Raw genomic sequence first — 17380 nt, forward strand, 5'->3', positions numbered from 1 at the left:
AGCCATGCAAGGTGTAAGCAGGTAGGAGAGGCTGCAGGTGATGCGCTGGCAGCGCCCGTCTCAGGGGAAGGGGGCCCTGGTGGCTCCGAGTGGCCTCAGCAGCTGGCTGGCGGGAGTAGGGCTCCCTGCATAGGATCCCCCTGCTGCCGGCTCACCTCCATCTGTTCACCCTGGGGGACCCAGCTTTAGCCCAGCCCACGGGCAGAGGACCCTGCTCTGTGGGGCCCAGGCAACCTAGGGCTGGTAACTTCATCCCTGAGCTTCAGGTCCTCACTTGTAAAATGGGGCTGATTGTTCCCAGCTTGGTGACCAGAGGGGTGGGTAGTGGACAAGCAGCTCATGCGCCTGCTGCCAAGTAGATAGCAAGTGTTCCGTGAATGGTGCCCACCACCACTTTATCATTCCCACGTGGGCACAGTGTCACTCAAAAGACCTAGCTGTTTCCCAGCCGGACCAGCAGCCCCCTTCACCCCCACCCACGTGCATGCACAGCGAGCCTGGGGGCACTCACACGGCCCCCTCGCACCCGCCCAGGCAGGCCCTCTGCCCTGGCGCTGACTCAGGGAGTGGCCAGTGGGACCAGGGAAGGATGCTCGGTGCTTCAGCCCCCACTCCCCCAAGCCTCCCACACACTGCTGCTGACCTCAGGGGCTGGGGGCCTGCTCTGCGGACACCTGCTGGACCTGGACCGCACTCCCCTTTCCCTCCTGACCCCTGGCCTGAAACCAAGGGCAGGAGTGGGCCGGCCCCTGAGCCTGAGGTCATAGGAGTAACGCCAAGGAGGCCAGGTCCAGGCAGGGTACCCCCCCGCCACACACACACACACACACACAGACACCACTGAGAGCGACTTGTTTTCCTCTGCACACCGCAGAACTGCTCTGTCCCCCAGAGAGCGTCACCAGGCCACCACCAGGGCCCATCCCTGACCTTCATCCATTCCATCTATTCCGCTATGGCGGCCAAGCCTCGGGCTCCAGCGCCCCCTGCCGGCTGACACTGAAACTGCCACCGAGTTGGAGGCGCCCTGCACGATCTCAGGGAGCCCTGTCCCTCCCAAGGCTCGGTGTCCTTACCTGTAAAATGGAGGAGGAGTCAGATGGCCTCAAGCCCTTTTGAAGCAGCAGCATTCTCTCATCAGTGGAAATCTCACTCGGGAGCCCAGTTTATTCAGAGTGAAGCCTGAGCTCCTCTGATGGAGGCAGAAGTCAAGTATAGCCTGACATGACCGCCCTCAGGAAGCTTCTGGCTCTGAATTCTCCAGGAAGATTCCTGGCTCAGTGAGATGGAGGTGCTGCAGCTTCCTGGGACGTTAGGTAGATATTCCATGAGTGACCCTGTAGACCAGGCAGGAAACGCTAGGAGTATAGCAAACCTGAGTCCAGCCAGACATCACATGCTGCCTCCCGGCCTCGTGGACCAGGCAGGGGTCTGCCTGCAGAGACGGTGGTGGGCTGGCTGGCCGGGATGCAAGAAGGGACCGGGCCTCCTGGAGCCTCTGGGCAGAAGGCGGGGAAGGGCGAGCCCTCTGTCAGCTTTGCAAGAGGAGCATCTGTGTGCAAGCACCCTGCCCAGTTCTGGACCACACCAGTGGGCAGGAGAAGGTCCCCTCTCCCAGGGGCTCTCACTCGAGGGGAGGAGACAGAACATAGGAGTCACATGAGCTGTAGGGTGAGCCCTGGGATTTGGGGAAGCATATAGGAGGCCTTAACCATCATGGGCTGTCAGAGAAGGCTTCCTGGAGGAGGCAGTATATAATAAAGCATTGAAGGCATTTGACAGGAAGAAGCAAAAGGGGGAGCGAGTGCCAGGGCGAGAGAACTGCATCTGCCAAGCCCTGGGGCAGGGGTGCGGGATGGTGGGGAGGCTTTATCCTCAGGGCCCTGGGCAGCCTCTCACAGGCTCAGGGTACAGGAGGGGCTGGTGCCCTGGTGTTGGTTATTCTGGTTTTCAAAGAATTTCAACAGGAAGGCTGTGGGCCAGTGAACAGACTGGAGGTTTTTCTATTGATAGAGGGGCACTCGAGGCTCAGAGAGGGATGTCACTGAGCCCAAGGTCACACAGCCCCAAGTAGAAGCGAACCCATTCCCGCCGCCACCCTGACACTCCCACATCGTAGGATGGAAATGTGGGCCCAGAAAACTCCCAAGGCAGTGAGATTGGGATCTGCAGGTCATCAAAGGGGGAACTGGAAGGTCATATTGGGGATGGCTTCCTGGACCTCCCTGGCCCTTGCTCAATGCTCCTGATGACAGCCAGGTACTGGCCCAAAAACCTCACAAGAGGCTAAAAGCCTACCAGCCTGCCTGTTAAAAAGCCCTGCGTGTGGCAAACACTGCCTCCAGGCAGGCTGCCAGGAGAGAGCCCCACACATAGTGCCCCATGCAGGCTGGGCCCGCCCCCTGCCCCTCCTGCTCCTGCAGCTCCTTGTCTTGCGTGCTCTCTGCTCACAGTCATCTGTGCCCTATGTCAGAAAGGGGATACTGGTGCCCACTCAGGGACTAGAGAGTTGGTCCCTACACCCCATCTGCGTGCATGGGGTGGTGTGTGCGTGCATGCATGTGCATATGTGTGCATGCATGCACATGTGCACACGAAGAGCACATCCTTGGCCCTCTGCATGCATCAGTGGTGTGTGTGTGTGTGTGTGTGTGTGTGTGCAGACACGCATTGATGTCCACCTCGCTGTGTCTCCCCTGGGGACACACGTCATGTACAGAGTGCCCGTGCTGGGCGCTCAGCCCCAGGTCCTCCTGGAGGAGATGCGGCCTCGAGTTTGCCCTGGCCCAGCTGTTCCTGTCTGGCCTCCCCTTTAGTGAAGGTCAGAAAGATCCAGATGATCCCACAGGACAAGTCAGCAAATCATGAGGTGGGGGCAGGGCAGAGGGCCTGCTGGACACCTGGGTGGCAAGGCTGCGACAGCCACCCCCCTAAAGCTGGTGGGAGACACCATCACCTCTTAAGCCGCCTTTCCGCTTGTGGCTCCGTGTCCCGGAGGTGGATGAGAGCTGCTCACCAAGTCTGGGAAAGCAGAAGCTACGTTCCCAGGGGGTGAACCACCGGCATGGGGACAGAGGGGAGGGAGGAAGGGGGACACACAGCCCTTGCCCACTATTCCTGGAGCCTTGCAAAGAGAGACATGTGCCTGCCACCCCTGAGTCCTCGTCAGCCGTCCCCGTCAGGCATCCAGAAGTGCCCCGGCCAGGGCAGGTCAGCAGCAGCCACGGGGGAAGGTGGGATATCATCTCCTGTGTTGGGGAGCCCCCCTCAGCCCGGGTCCACAGCACAGGGGCGGGGGTGGGCAGGGGCCGGCGGCACCACCTTTACCAGGATCGCCATCGCGGTCCTGGCCAGGTTGTCCGACCTCACCTCCTCCTCACTGCGTCCTTGGGTGGGAGCGAGGAGATGGACAGGCGGAGCAAGTTGGGGAGTAAAGCCCTTGTCCTCTGTGATCCACATGTGACATGGGAGGCGACCCAGGGGCTGGCGGGCTCCCCGGTGGGGGGCTGGGGCCGCGCCCCAGGGCTGATTTACAGGATGAGCTGGGACAGTTCGGGGTGCACCTCTCAGACCTCACACTCCCTCCCACTCATCAGCCAGAGGTCAGACGCTGGGCCCCGGTTTCACTCTGGCGTCTGAAGGGCAGCCAGACCTAGAGCAAAGCTGCTTCGGACAACAAGAGAGTACAAACGTCACCGCAGGGGCTCTAAATAAATTGGCGTCTCTGGGAGTTCCCCTTGTGGTGCAGCGGGTTCAGAACCCAACCTAGTGTCCATGAGGACGCAGATTCAATCCCTGGCCTCGCTCAATGGGTTAAGGATCCAACCTTACTGCAAGCTATGGCATAGGTCACAGATGCGGCTCGGATCCTGCATTGCTGTGGCTGTGGTGCAGGCCAGCCACTGCAACTCTGTTTCACCTCCAAGCCGGGGAACGTCCATATGCCGCATGTGTGGCCCTAAAAAAACAAAAAAAAAAATAACAATCGGGCCATTTCTGGAGATCTGGGACCACAGACAGGCCGTGTGGATGGGAAGCTGGTGAGAAGTGCAGGCCCTCACCCAGGCCACAGAACTGTGATCTGCGGCTAACAAGGGCCCCAGGTGACCGCTGCCCATTAAAGCGTGAGAAATACTGCTTGTGGCTAACAGTTCTCAAAGTGCGTCTCCACCCTCCCCCCAGCATCACCTGGGAGCCTGTTAGCAATGCAGAATCTCAGGCCCCTCCCCAGACCTCTTGAGTGGGAATCTGCCCTTGACCTTGCCCGCAGAGGGCACTCGGGTGTGGGAAGCCGAGCGCCAGGGCGCTGTCGGCAGCAGCACGCTGGTGGGCCCTGATTTCTCTGACCTCTGCTCTCTCCCCTGGCAGATCTGCGGCATGATTCTCACCTGCTGCTTGCACCGGAGGCTCCAGCTGCACTTTTACTAATGGCCAGCCACGACGGCCCCTCAAAAGTTCAGGTGCCCAAATCCCACTGGCCAGTCCTGAGGGGTCAGCATCAGCCTAGAAACTCCCCCCACTCTGTTCCCAGCCCCTTCGGACCCACCAAGTGCCTAGACCACGGCCCCTGCAGCTCCCACCCAGGCCAGGGACCCTTGGTCCCCTCCCTCCAATTCTGAGTGATCCCTAGGGAGGGGACGGATCCTGCCCTGAGACCCTAGCCCAGGCCTGAGGCTGGGAATTGGGCCTGCCCCTACCAGCTCCAGAACCTAGAACAAAGTGCTGGAAACTTTGACCCCCCCGGCGGGGGACCCCCCCCCGGGGACCCCCTCCCAACCGGCGCTAAGCATCCCTCCTCATGCCTCTGCGGCTGTGCTCCTCCCACCCAGGAAACGCATGGTGGGCAGTTAGAGTTGGCTCCATCCCCAGAAGACCCAACCCTTTCCCCAGCCCACACCTTCTCAGCTGGAGGAGGGATGGCCAGGTTACTTCCTGCAGGGCCTGGGAGGTGAGGCAGCTGGGAGCGCTTGGGCGGTGGCGAGGGGGGTGGAGCCCCCAGGGCAGGGTGCAGGTGCCCCCCACAGAGGTCCCCTGGGAGACTATGGCCCCAAGCCCTGTCTCCCGCCATCTGCCCCTCAAGGTCTCTGTCTGGCCTGATGCTCAGGAAGGCCAGGTGTTTGAAACCATCATCAACTCTTCATGGGGGTGAGAGCAAAACCCTTCCTGATGAAACCAGATCCCAGACCTGCAAAGCTGATGCTGCTGAGAAGGTGCAGCCCTGAGCAGAAGGGTGCTCTGCCCTGAACCTCCCTTTTTGTGGGCCCACACTCCTGGACCGCTGGGCCACCACCACGCAGCCCGCCGGGGCCCCGCTCTGCTTCCCAGACTGAATATAGCCCCTTCCTCAGCTTCTCTCTTGCATCTCTGAATTGACATTTTCAGGAAGAATTTTCTCAAATATTGAGGGAGAGCAGAAAGAAAGCCCTGCTAGAAGAGTTCTCTTGTGGCTCAGTGGGTTAAGGTCCAGCATTGTCATGCTATGGCTCAGGTCCCTGCTGTGGCATGGGTTCGATCCCTGGCCCAGGAACTTCCACATGCCTCCGGCACGGCCAAAATAAAAGCCCCCTAATAGATACCGAGCATGATGCTGGCAGTTCTCAAACAACATGTGTCGACTCATAAGACAGCTACGGGGCCCCTCTACGTGGCCCTTACAAGTGGGCAGAGAGCCCCATGCCAGCCTCCCATCTCCCCAGGCTGGGATTCCCATCTTTCTACTTCCCACCCTTATGATGCTGATGCTGAAGCTGAGGCCAGGAAAAGTCATGGCTTGTTCCCCTGGTTTCTTGACCCAGGCCAGTCCAAGGTGGTGAGTGTTTTCGTCTCCGTTCACGGTCACCGCCATCCCCAGCACAGTCCCAGCTGTACCGAGACCGCGCACTCTCAGAACAGGGCTGACTCAGGCACGGAGGGGGGACCAGGCCCCCTGGGCCATTGCCTCCTTGTCTTGCAATTCTCGGGGGGCTGTTGGAGAGGGCCCTGGGGTCACTGGTGTGAAGGTTGGGCTAAACCATCCCCTGGCCCCAGGGCCCTGCACACCTGTTGGAGGGGCTCAGGCAGCAGGTAGGAGTCAGGGGACTATTGAGGATGATGAAGGGGAGCTGCCAGAGACAGCTTGGTTCTGAGAACCCGGTGCGGTGATGTGAGGTGTTGTCATTCCTTGTGTGAGCGTAAGGAGACACGATGGTCCATCTCCACGGCTGTCGTTAAACTCAGCAAAAACGAGCTGGTTAAATCAATAGCCTCCCAGTCTTTGCCTGCTGATGTCTTAAGAAGGAACCGTTGCAATGTCAATATTTTTGTGCCTAAAATGCCATTCACTTAATCCAACTGCTGTCTAACTTCTGTGGATTATTGAATGCTGCTCCTGGAGCCAGCAGAGCAGAATAGGCAGGGGGTGGGGGAGGGGGCCCTACCAGGCCCACGCATCTCCCGAGCTCACTCCCCGCTCCACATACACCAGCTCCCCAATCCAGATCACTCTCCCCAGTCTTCAGCCAGGGGGATGCTCTAATTTGGGGTTCCACCTCTCCTTCCGGGGCTCCCGAGATTCCAGGTTTGACCAGTTTCTTGCCAAGCATCTACTCTTCCAGGAACGAGCTGACTGTGTTTAGCTGCATGTTTTTATCTAAACCTCATAGCGGATCTAGAAAACAGGTATTATCCTCATTTTGCAGATGACAAAACCAAGTTCAGGGGTCACCCAGCGCTCACACAGATACCCCACACAGAGCAGGAGCCGAACCCAGGCCTCCAGCTCCCAAACCTCGGCTCCTTCCATCCAGACACATACCTCCACGGGCAGAAGCTCAGGCTCGGCCAACGCTGAGGACACAGCTGTGGTCAGGACCTAAAGCAGCACATGAGGCACGTTGCCAGCTGGGAAGCTCCATGCCAATAGAAGGAGAGATTTAGTTACCCCTGCAGGTCTCTGCCCACCTCCTGGATGGGAGGGCACAGCCCGCAAGGCCCTCACAGTCCTTGTCTAGTTCTACCTGTCTGGGCGAGGGGCTTGCACGGGGGGTATGTGCTGGGGGCTCCTTCCCCCCAGCAGATCTGGCCCATCACCAAATCTTGTCAGTCTTCCTGAGGGTCCCTCAAATCTGTCCTCCCCCCATCCTACTGGCGCCCCCCCCCCTTCATTCTCACACTGCAACCAGCGGGTGGCACTCGAGAGCAGCACTGAGCCAGTCCCATGGTCACAAGGGCTTCAGACCACCCAGCGGGCTCCCACTGCTCTTGGCTTCAAGTTCAGACTCTGCCACTGGTTCACAGGCCATGACCCCTGCCCAGCCAGGGCACCTGCCTCTCCCGGCTCAGTTCCCAGACAGGTGCCTGGAGCTCACAGCGCAGCCGGGGTACTGTGCTGCCCTGGGAACTACCCTCTGCCCCAGGCGCAGACTGCACAGGGCGTGCAGGCAGCCAGCGGGGCGCCCACAGGCAGGGCCAGGGTGGGGCTGGAAGGACAGGGAGTGTCCCCACCCACCTTCCTATGACTTGGTTGGTCTTCAGTGGATGACGGAGCGTCACAGCCCCAAGCTCCCTGCAACTCTCCTCATGAGGTTCTCGGAGATCCCGCTCTGGCTGGACCTTTGAGAGGCTCACCTCAGTCTCCTCGGTCCCCAGCAAATCCCTGGGGGCTTCAGGACACATCAGCCACAGGACGGGGCCCCAAAGGCGGGCGCTCAGGACGACTCATGCCAGCCCAGCCTCCCCTGATGGGGGTGCGGACCGCCGCATGTGGAGGGGTTCGGGAAGCCCCACGCTGTACACCTTCCTTCCCGCCCGGCCCATCCACCCACCTCTCTCCTGCTCCTCATCACCGTGACAATGACAGCAGAAGAAAACCCATAAACCAGAACCCCAGTTGAGGAAGCTGGGGGCCTCCTGCTGCCACCTGCCACAGGATCAGGGCTCTCGTGGCTCCAAGGCCTCCCTCCCTCCCTGCCAACCACCTAAGGCTGACAGGGCGCCGCTGCGCCCTCTCAAGGCTGTCCCAGAGCCACCCTCTGAGGGTGTGGCCCAGGCCAGGTCACATCCTAAGGTCTCCTCGTGAGACAGACACCAGACACACGAACCCTGGGAATGTTGCAGAGACAGGGGAGAGGCCATACCTAAATCTGAAAGCCCTGCCCCACAGTGGGGGCGGGGTGGCTTGTTCCCAGGCCCTTCCACACACACTTGACTGGACGTCTATGGCAGGTGACAGGCACCGAGATGGGAGCTGGCCTCCCATGTGGCAGGCTCAGGCCACTTGGACAGGCCCCTGATCAAGCCCGCATCTGCTCACGAGGCCAGAGGGGGCATGCGGGTTGCTCAGGCGCCCAGAGAGGCCTCCCCGCCCAGCAGATCTGTAACCTGGGTCCTGCTGTGGGCCGTGGGTGGACAGGCAGGCTAGTCCTCCCACCAAGCACCCCGTGAAAAGTCTCAGTCGAAGCCCAGTGGACACAAACACCGCAGAGAGACAGGCTCCTTGTGCTTTTGACACATTATCAATTTTTATTTAAAAACATGCTAAAAACATGGCGTTCCATAAAGCTGGGACCAGGATGAAGGAGGTGCACAGAGACGGCATCACAAGCAGAAAAGTGCACTGAAACCAGCACATGTGCCCCCCCAGGCAGGCAGGGTGTGGGCACCAGCCCCCCGCTGTGCCCCCACCCCCCCACCCCCAGGGCCTGGTCAGGGAGGGAAGCCAGGATGCGCCCCAGACCTCAGCCCCACAGCAGCAGAGGGGGATGGGAGGACAGGAGCACAAGAGGTGGCTCTGAAGGGCCGAGGGGCGGAGTGGACCCCAGGCACCTGTCCCCAGCTCCCGTCCTTGCCGGGTCCCTGCTGTTAGCACCTCCACCAGCGGGTGGGCAGGGGCCGGAGAAACAAGGACGTCCTTCCCATCCACCTGGACCGCTCTTTGGCCACCAAAGCAAGGGGGTCGGCGTCAAACCAGAACTCCTGAGTGAGGGGCTGGAGTGAGTCAGCACCCCTTCCAGAGTGAGAGGCCACGATGCAAGCCCACACTGCCAGGGAGGGGCAGTGCTCCCCCAGCGGGGCGGCGGGCGTGGGCACCGGTGCTGCCCCCAAGGGCAGCTCAGTGCTGCTAGATCACATCCCCTGCGAGGTGGCTGCAGAGAAAGGCCGTGGAGGCAGACACGCCCCTGAAGGCTGCAAAACCTTGGCTTGGGGGCCAACTCTGTGGCCTGCCGGCATCACTGAACTAACACTGACCTTGTGGCGGGGGGGCGGTGCACCAGGGAGGGGACTCACTCCCATCATTCTGCCCGTGGGATCACAGTTGGGAGAAACTGAGAAGGTGCTGGGCCCCATCACCGACGTCATAGGATGCCTTCTGTGGGGGTGGGGACCGCTCTGCACAGCAGGCAAGGGGCTCAGAGAGCCCCCCTGCTCCATGCATGGACCCTGCTGTCCAGTGTGGATTCGGCCAAATAACCAAAACACCAAGTACAGGGTCGGGCAGGAAGGCAGTTTGGGGACCTGTGGACAAGGCTCTGTGGACAGACAGATGAGGCAGGGGCTGGCAGGAGGAGGGAGACAGGAGAGGGCCCCAGGGCCACACGGCCCCCCTAAAGCTCCAGAAACACAAGACGCCAGGGAGGCCATACGCCCTCCCTAGGGCTGGGAGGGTCTGGGCTTTTACTGTTCGTTTTAACAAAAATTAAAAATTGCATTGATAGGCATAAACACAACCCCCCAGCCCCAACTCATTATAATGCCGTCCCCTGTGCCACCTGAAGGCTTGTTTGCCCAGGGTCCTTCATGGTGCTGTGGCGATTCATCTGCTCTGGGCTCTGCAGGTCTGGGCTCCCGGGAGACGGCAGAAGCTCCCTCCCAGGAAGACAGGGTCAGGGAGGGTGCGGGGGGTGGGCATGAGCACCCAAAGCCTTGCCCACAGGCTTCCCATCAGCACCCCACTCCTGTCTCAGGAGGTGGTCTTTACTCTCCCTAAGACCGAGACCACCCCACTCTGCTCCCCACTACCTGAAAGGAAGGCTCCTGGACACACCAGGTCTGTACACCTGGTCCCGCCTGTCTCCTACTTCAGACAGTACACGGGGGGCGGGGGTGCTGGCTGGGTGGCCAGGTCCTGGCTCCTGGAACAGGCAGGTAGAGGTGGAGAGGAGACACAGACCCTGCGGGAGAACAAGGCACCCAGCCAGATGGTGCAGGACAAAGGCAGTGCCCAGACAGGCCTGGGTGGGGAAGTGCTAGCTGGCGGGGAACGTTGTTTCCAAGATCAGCCCCATGGATTATTGGCCTTTTTTTTTAAAACTGCACAACTTTCTTAGACCAGTATAAGCCTTGGTGTGGGCACCTTGCTGCAGCCGAGTGCCCCCTACCCCGGCCATCTCCAGGCCCTGACTCAGACTGCCTTGTCCTGGGGCTACTGGAGAGAGTCCCATCTCACTGCTCTTGGGTTTCTGTTTTTTCCCTCAAGGTCACCGAGATCCTGATTGCCTGCCACCCTAGCCTCAATGAGCCCCAGGAGGGAGAGGAGGGTCCCGGGACCCAGATGGACCTCCCTCCCCCCCAGCAGGGAGTCAGCAGCCCAGTGGCACCCTCCCCTCCCCTCTCTGGGGTCATGGGTCCCCTGTCACTGTCTGAGCAGCTCTGCGGAAGGACTGCTTCCCCTTCCAGAAGCAACGTGAGAGAGTGAGCAGCATCTGAACTAAAGAGGTATTTGTCCCAGAGTTTCTAGCAGGAATGTCTGTGAAAGTAACCGGTTTGCAGAACCTGTGGCAGGAATGCCCGCAGGGGGTGGTAGGGGAGCCTCCCGGCTGCCAGAGGCCAGGAGGGAAGAAATAGGGAAAAAGAACTGCTCATCAATGACACACAAGGACCCATGACCACTTGGCCTCATTCCCAGCAAAGCACCCTCAGCCCCAGAGGACCCCTGCCCTGGCCTCTCGCGCCGGCCGCTCCCACGCTGCCCCCCCACGCCTCCATCTCACCTCCCTCTCCCAGGCTTCTCTCCCAGGCTTCCCTCCCCGCCGCTCAGTGCACCCTGGCGAGAGCCTCCTGAGTGTGTGCAGTGGTCTGTCCCGATGGAAACCGGACGGACATCCTCTGTCCCCACCCATCCCCACCCTCAGAAAGAAAATCAAACCATTACAGAAATCAACGCAGTAAAAAGTTATGAATCAGAAAGCTAACCCTAAACTTATCTGAGAGAGCGTATTCCTGAATAATCGTAATCAGAGTAAAATAAAATAAAAAAGTTACACTGTTAAGGTATAAAAAGCCTGGGCGAGACACTCCCAGGGGCCTGGCAGGAGGCACTCAGCCCCACCCCCGCCAGCGCATCCCTCTCCGCTGGGCAGTCTCTCCACCAGGAGGCAACACTGCGCCCCCCACGAGGGGAAAAAGTGTCAGCTGAGGAAGGGCAGGGCAGTAACGCATCAGTGCCGGGGGCTCCCAGAGCATGCCCCCCGCCCACCCTGTCTTCTTTGGCAAATACACAGATGCAGGAATCTGGATGCCCGGGCACCCCAAGGTCTCCACGCCTTCTCCTCCCCGGCCTCCGCCCACCAAGAAGGCCCAGGCAGGTGGCGGGAGGCGGACCCGGGAGGTGGGCGCAGAGGTCAGCAGTCTGTAGGGTGTGGGCAGGCGACACACAGCTGAAGTCTTCCTCCCTGGCACAGTGTCCGCGTGGGCCGGGGCGCGCGGCCAGCCCGCTCAGGCGTCATACTTTTTCCCAGTCCGGTGGATGTGCTGGAAGAGGGTCATGGAGAAGGCCATGCCCAGGATCTGAAAGATACGGGAAGGGGCCTTAGATGGGAGCCACGGGGCACCCAGAGCACGTGGGGCAGCACCTCGTGTTGAAATGAAGACGATGCAGGACGGGAGGAGGCTGCACACGGGGCGCTCGGCCGCTCCAAGCTGCCTGTGTGGGGCGTCACCATGGCCCAGACACCTGCTATTTCAGAGCTGGGTGGCGAGGACACGGCCTGACCCTAAACAGCAGCTGATGAGGAGCTGGGGATCGGGGGGGCAGCAGACCACTGACAATCCACCGAGTCACATTCGGGGGTCCTGGGGCACATAGCATGGTGCCTGGCCCAGCAGGCGCATCTCACCGCCACTGCATTAGGGGGTGTCCACACACATCTGTGCTCCTTCAGTCCCTGATTTCGAGCAGAGCAGGAGGCTTGGGAAGCCAGCCTGTGGCCTCTGGGGACTGTCAGGGGCCCAGGAGCAGGTGGCCAGTCACACTGCCCCAGGGGCTCTCAACACTCAAGGTCTGCGTGTGGCTTTGAAGATAGAGGTGCCCATCCGGCCCCGGCTCTGCGTAGTGACGGCCACTCTAACACTCTTAGATGAACAGACGTGCTCAGCCCGCAGGCCCGAGAGTTCAGGGAGGAGGGAGGACCTCATGCAGGATGCCCCTCTTCCCACGGGCTGACAGCTGACGGCGGGGGCAGGTGCTCCAAGAGGTCAGGTGCTCACCAGGGGTCTGAGTTCAACACAAGTGGGCAAGGAGCGAGCCCGGAAATGCTGCCCCAGAAAGGCGGGGACTCCTGCTCTCAGCTACACGGGCCTCTGCCTCCAGGAGGGAGCCAGGGGCCCCCTCCGAGTCCCTCTCCATCACCAGCTGCCCTCAAGGCACGGCTAACGGCAGCCAGCCCTTCCTGAGTGTCTCCTCTGGCCTATGTCACAGGAATTAGACTGAGTTAATGCTAAGTGGCCGATGATCGTGCCCACCATACAGGTGTGGAAATAAAGGTATAGAAGCCGAGCCACGTGCCAGGACACACATATCTCAGGAGCTGGGCCAGAGAGACACTGCGGAGGCCGGGCCTGTGCCCACAGCTGATGCCTGAGGACCCAGGTGTCATTCAGTTCAGGTGCAAGGCCACTGTCCCTGTGCTGTAGGGGGCTTCATGAGAGGCCAGCACAGGCCCAAGGTTCAGAGGGCCACAACAACGACACAGCAGGACTGGGGCAGTGTGCGCTCCCACGCCCGGTCAGTCATGCCCCTGGGGCTCCAGCCCCGCCCTGAGCCCAGTCCCGCTGGGCTGCAGCCAGGCTGGTGGCCTCTCACCTGCATGATCAGGATGCACATGCCCACCGTGCCAAGCACGTGCTTATTGTCATCAAACCACATCTTCACCTTTTCGTAGCAGCCCTGGGGAGCAAGGAACACAGGTTCAGGCGCTGGTGTGACCGTGGGCCCCTCCTGGCCAGCCCCCACCTCACCGTCGCTGCTCCTGCCCCCCCTGCCTCTCCTGGACCCCAGCCCCAGGCCTCCCGCCTCTGAGCCCTTCCCCCTGGGGGGGTCCACCCACAAGACCCACCCCTGCACAGCCGCAGACCCCATTCCACTCCAATCTCTGATTCCCCCAGATGTGGGCGCAGACCTCCATTTCCCACCTGCCTTTTGGCTTCAGTCGGATGTGCCCCCCGCCCTGCCCATGTTAAGCCACCGCCTTGGTGTTCAGCACCACCCGCCCCAGCCTGTCCACCACACAGGCTCCTGGGAAGGGGCTCCAGCCTCACCGTCTTCCAAAGCGGGGTGGTGCTGTTGCGGCCGCAGCCCTGGGAGTTCTCCATGCAACAGCGGTCAGGAACCGTGTTCTCCCCCAGCACGGGGTACCAGTCTGTATAGTCGGTAACACCACAGCAGTGCATCTGTGTGTCGGGGGTGGCGGGGGGCAGGGTCAGACGGACCAGGCCCAGCGTCCCCCTCCCACCTTCCCCACCACCCCACCCCACTCCACAGGAGCAGCTGCCTGCAGTTCAGCCTTCTTGCCCCTTCTTTGGGCCTCAGTAGGGTCCTCAGGGGAGGGAGCAGTGGCTCCTTCCTGGAGGCCGAATGGGGAAAAGGCAGTGCTGCCTGCCCTCCTCTGCCCCCAGAGCTGGGCGCAGGCAGGGCGCTCAGCCCTCTGCTCACCCGCCAGCCCCACCTCTTTGTGGGTCATCCCGAGCTGGCTGTCGCCCCTCCCCAGGGCTACACAGGGGGCTGCTCTGACTCGTTTCCTCTTAGAAGCAGAGCCGCCCCGCCTGAGTCACGACTAGGGAGGCAAACCTGTGGCTAAAATAAATTCTGTCATTCGGGCCAAAGCCTCAGAAGGGAACAGTGGGGGCGGTGTGCCCTCTGGATTATCCTTCCTTCCCAGCCCCTGTGCCCCATGGCGCCCTCCAGCCCGTCCACACCTGCACCCAGGCCCTGCTCGCCCCTCTGCAGCTGCCCACGGCACAGTGTCCGATCCAGAAAACACGGTGCCCAGCCTAGTGCCCAGGGAGAGTCTAAGGCCCAGGCCCGCCCACCTCCCCGGCCATGCCATCTGAGCGCAGCGGCCGAGCCCCGACCTCACCTCAGCCTGGATGATGTTCCAGGCGTTCTTAAGCCCCACGTTGTTCTCCGAGTTGTACAGCAGCAGACCTTCCTTGAGGTCCTTCCTGGCATTCTCGTTCACCTGCCAGGTGAGGGCACATTCAGCTCGGTGGGGGGGCGGAGGGAGGCCACTCCTCTCCCCGACTCGTCTGGGTCACCTAGGACTGCGGGCCACAGCTCTTCCGGGCAGGGGAGGTCCTGCTGGCCCAGTGGGGTGGTCTGTTGGGGCCGGGGACCCCAGGAGAGCTGAGCACCCAGAGGCAGAGACAAGCCCAGCACCTCAGTATCCCTGGTCCCAGGACCGGGCACACAGGCCATCCGGCCCACAACACGTCCCCCGTGGCCTCATAGCTGGGGTGCCAGGGTGCACATCAGCCAGTCAGAGATCAGTGCACCCCTTGCTAGTAAGTAACTCCCCCCGCCCACCTCTGCCTTGCCTGTACTGCTGCAAAATAACAGCCACCTCTGGGATTGCTGTGAGAATCAAAGGAAAGGATTCCTACAAAGAGCTAAGAACAGGGCCGGCCCAGACGGATCTCTCGATATTGTTATGGCCTCCCTTTCATACATGCAAAAGAACGATTGTTCCTCATCCTAAGAGCAACTCTCCCTTTCCGTGTGGCCTGAGCCATCCTTCAGGAGCCCAAGGGGCGAGTCATTACAGGGCTCCGTGTGCAATGCACCGGAAGAGCTGGCTGAGCCCCCAGCACAGCCCCCCTCCACTGTGAGCCCTCGTCTCAGGTCACCTGGAAAGTTCCCCATGTTACCAATGGGATACCCTCCAATCACACGGCCCACCCAGTGAGCTGTGCACCCCTTCTCTAAGTGGGCAGCACAACTACGCTTAAATACTCCCAGGGACAGGGAGCTCCCTGCCGCAGGTACAGCCCGTGGCATCTCTGGGTAATTAGAGGATCCACTTCCTAGGACCTTGTAAGGTAATGAGCTCCCCATGCTGCCACCACCAAAGGCGTTCCTCTGGGCCTTTCTTAGCTCTTCTTTCCTCACAGGTATGACCTGTCAGCGCTTTTCCTCCGGCTTCTCTGACCCAACCCTAAGGGTGAGGAAATGCCATATGCCCTCCCCCGAAGGCTCACCTTGTCCATGTAGACAAAGAAGAGGATAATTAAGATCAGCTCCGCCAGGAGGATGATCAACAGGACGATGAAAAACTGGAAAGAGAAGGTCCAGGAGTGCGCACGTGGTAGAGGTCATGGCCAGAGATGGGTGCAAACAGGATTGCGCGGGACAGGAAGCACACAGACAGGGCTTCCCAGGTGTGGGAGAGGCCACCCACTCCTGGGAAATCCCAGATGGGGAGGGAGGGTGAGAAAGGCCACGGTCAATCAGGGAGTGGGACAGGCACGGAGGGCATGGACAGCCGATCATGAGGAAGAGGGGCGTGGTAAGGCCAGGAACATTGTACAGGCAACTTCCCTGGCCTCAGGCTGGGCCCCCAGTGGGCTCCTTGGCTCAAATGCAGAGCAATCCAGAGTTCAGAGGTCAGAGGGACAGGGCTGGGGTCCAACTTACACTGAGGAGGAGGCACCTGTTCTCCTTGATGGCCCCCAGACAGCCCAGGAAGCCCGTCACCATGACGATGGTGCCTATGGCGATGACAAGGTTGGCTGCAGACAGCGAGGGGAAGCTGGGGGAGAAGGTGGCAAAGTTGCCTTGGGACACGGAGAGCCAAATGCCCACTCCAAGCAGCCCACAGCCACAGAGCTGGAGAGAAAGGAAAGCCCGTTAGACCGGCACTGCTCTGGTCTCCATGGATCTCGAAAGAATGCATGTCAGCCCCCCAGATCCCCAACCATGAGACACAGGGTAGAACCGGGCCAGTCACATCAGTGGTGTGACCTGCACAAACCCCCAGGCTCGCCGGGTCTCAGTCTTCCCACCTGGCAAATGGGATGACACCAGCTTCATAACCTCGTAAGGTCACTTCAATGAGGACAAATTAGATACGACACGGGAAACGCATGTAACAAGGGCAGAAGGTCCTAGATGCACACATGCAGTTATGGTTGTCCTTCAGGGCAGAGGAGGGCCTGGTACTCAGGAAGGGGGCGGGGAGGGGGCGCGTGGTGGTCACAGAAGCAGCTAAGGGCTGGCCTCTGCGTTGGGAGAGAAATCTCGGAGCCCAGCTCCTCAGAGCCTGAAGAACAAATTTCGCAGAGATGGAAACAGGAAAGAGCTCCCCGGCCTGGCTGAGGGGCTGGCCCATCTATGGGCCGTGGGTCCAACATGGACCCCACCATCCATCCCGGCGAGCCAGCAGCCAGTACCGGCTCGCCTCCACCCCGGGGGCTGCAATGTCCACCCCCAACCTCCAGAGGCTGCCGTTCAGGCTCCCTGGCCTGCAGGGTTCCACAAGCTGACACTTCCCACTCCCTCCACTGGCTCCCAGGAGCCAATCGATCAGTCAACCACATTAACTGAATACCTACAGACACAGCGTGTTCAAGACCTGCCTTCCCGGGGCCTCTGCTGGGCAGGATGGGAGGGCGGTAAGAGCAGCATAAGCACTGTGGCCAAACCGCATGGGCGGGCCCTTCAGCATGTGGACTGGGGCAGGGAGGGCGCGGTTAGACACAATTTAAGAGAAAGAAAGCCTGTGAGGAGGGTGGCCAGGGCCCGGCGTCAGCCTCAGGGATCCCCTTCTTGAGCTGGTGCCGTGCTATGGCCCCCAGGATCCAGGCCCATCCCTGCTGTCAAGCCGCCCCCACTCTGGAGAGCAGACGTGGGATCGCAGGCCAGGCAGCCGCGAGTAGGCAGAGGACGGGAAGGACGGCAGGAGATGCCGAGGGGATGGCACATCCTCTCTCTTTTGGACCACAAACCACACTGATCACCTGCTTGGTAGAGCCAGGCCTTGCTCTGGGAAGTGGGGGAGAGGGGCAGAGACAGTGGCCAAAGCGCTGGCAAAGACCTGCTCTCAGGAAGACGGGATTTGTGCAGGGGACAGAGACATCGCACAGGCAAACACACAACGTGATTTCAGGAGCTATGAAGAAAAATAAGTAAGGA

General features: G+C 60.7%; 2 protein-coding genes across 6 annotated transcripts in view; one reads left to right on the forward strand and one right to left on the reverse strand.

The window, feature by feature from the left end:
* The window catches only part of TSPAN11 (tetraspanin 11), a 58855-nt gene extending 52616 nt beyond the window's left edge, over positions 1-6239 (forward strand). For 2 of the 4 annotated variants that reach the window (XM_047787814.1, XM_047787812.1), the window contains exon 9: positions 4369-6239. In XM_047787814.1, the coding sequence (XP_047643770.1) occupies positions 4369-4428 (60 nt within the window). In that variant the 3' untranslated portion in view covers positions 4429-6239. The remainder of the gene's footprint in view (positions 1-4368) is intronic. The other 2 variants (XM_047787813.1, XM_047787815.1) reach the window with 2 other exon arrangements.
* A 4045-nt stretch (positions 6240-10284) lies between these two features.
* TSPAN9 (tetraspanin 9) overlaps positions 10285-17380 on the reverse strand; it is a 192860-nt gene continuing 185764 nt past the window's right edge. For both annotated transcript variants that reach the window (XM_047787811.1, XM_047787810.1), the window contains 6 exons: positions 15884-16075; positions 15448-15522; positions 14331-14432; positions 13513-13644; positions 13058-13141; positions 10285-11763 (listed from right to left, as the gene is read on the reverse strand). In XM_047787811.1, the coding sequence (XP_047643767.1) occupies positions 11692-11763; positions 13058-13141; positions 13513-13644; positions 14331-14432; positions 15448-15522; positions 15884-16075 (657 nt within the window). In that variant the 3' untranslated portion in view covers positions 10285-11691. The remainder of the gene's footprint in view (positions 11764-13057; positions 13142-13512; positions 13645-14330; positions 14433-15447; positions 15523-15883; positions 16076-17380) is intronic.

This window comes from Phacochoerus africanus, chromosome 7 (assembly GCF_016906955.1).
Source record: "Phacochoerus africanus isolate WHEZ1 chromosome 7, ROS_Pafr_v1, whole genome shotgun sequence".
Lineage (NCBI taxonomy): Eukaryota > Metazoa > Chordata > Mammalia > Artiodactyla > Suidae > Phacochoerus > Phacochoerus africanus.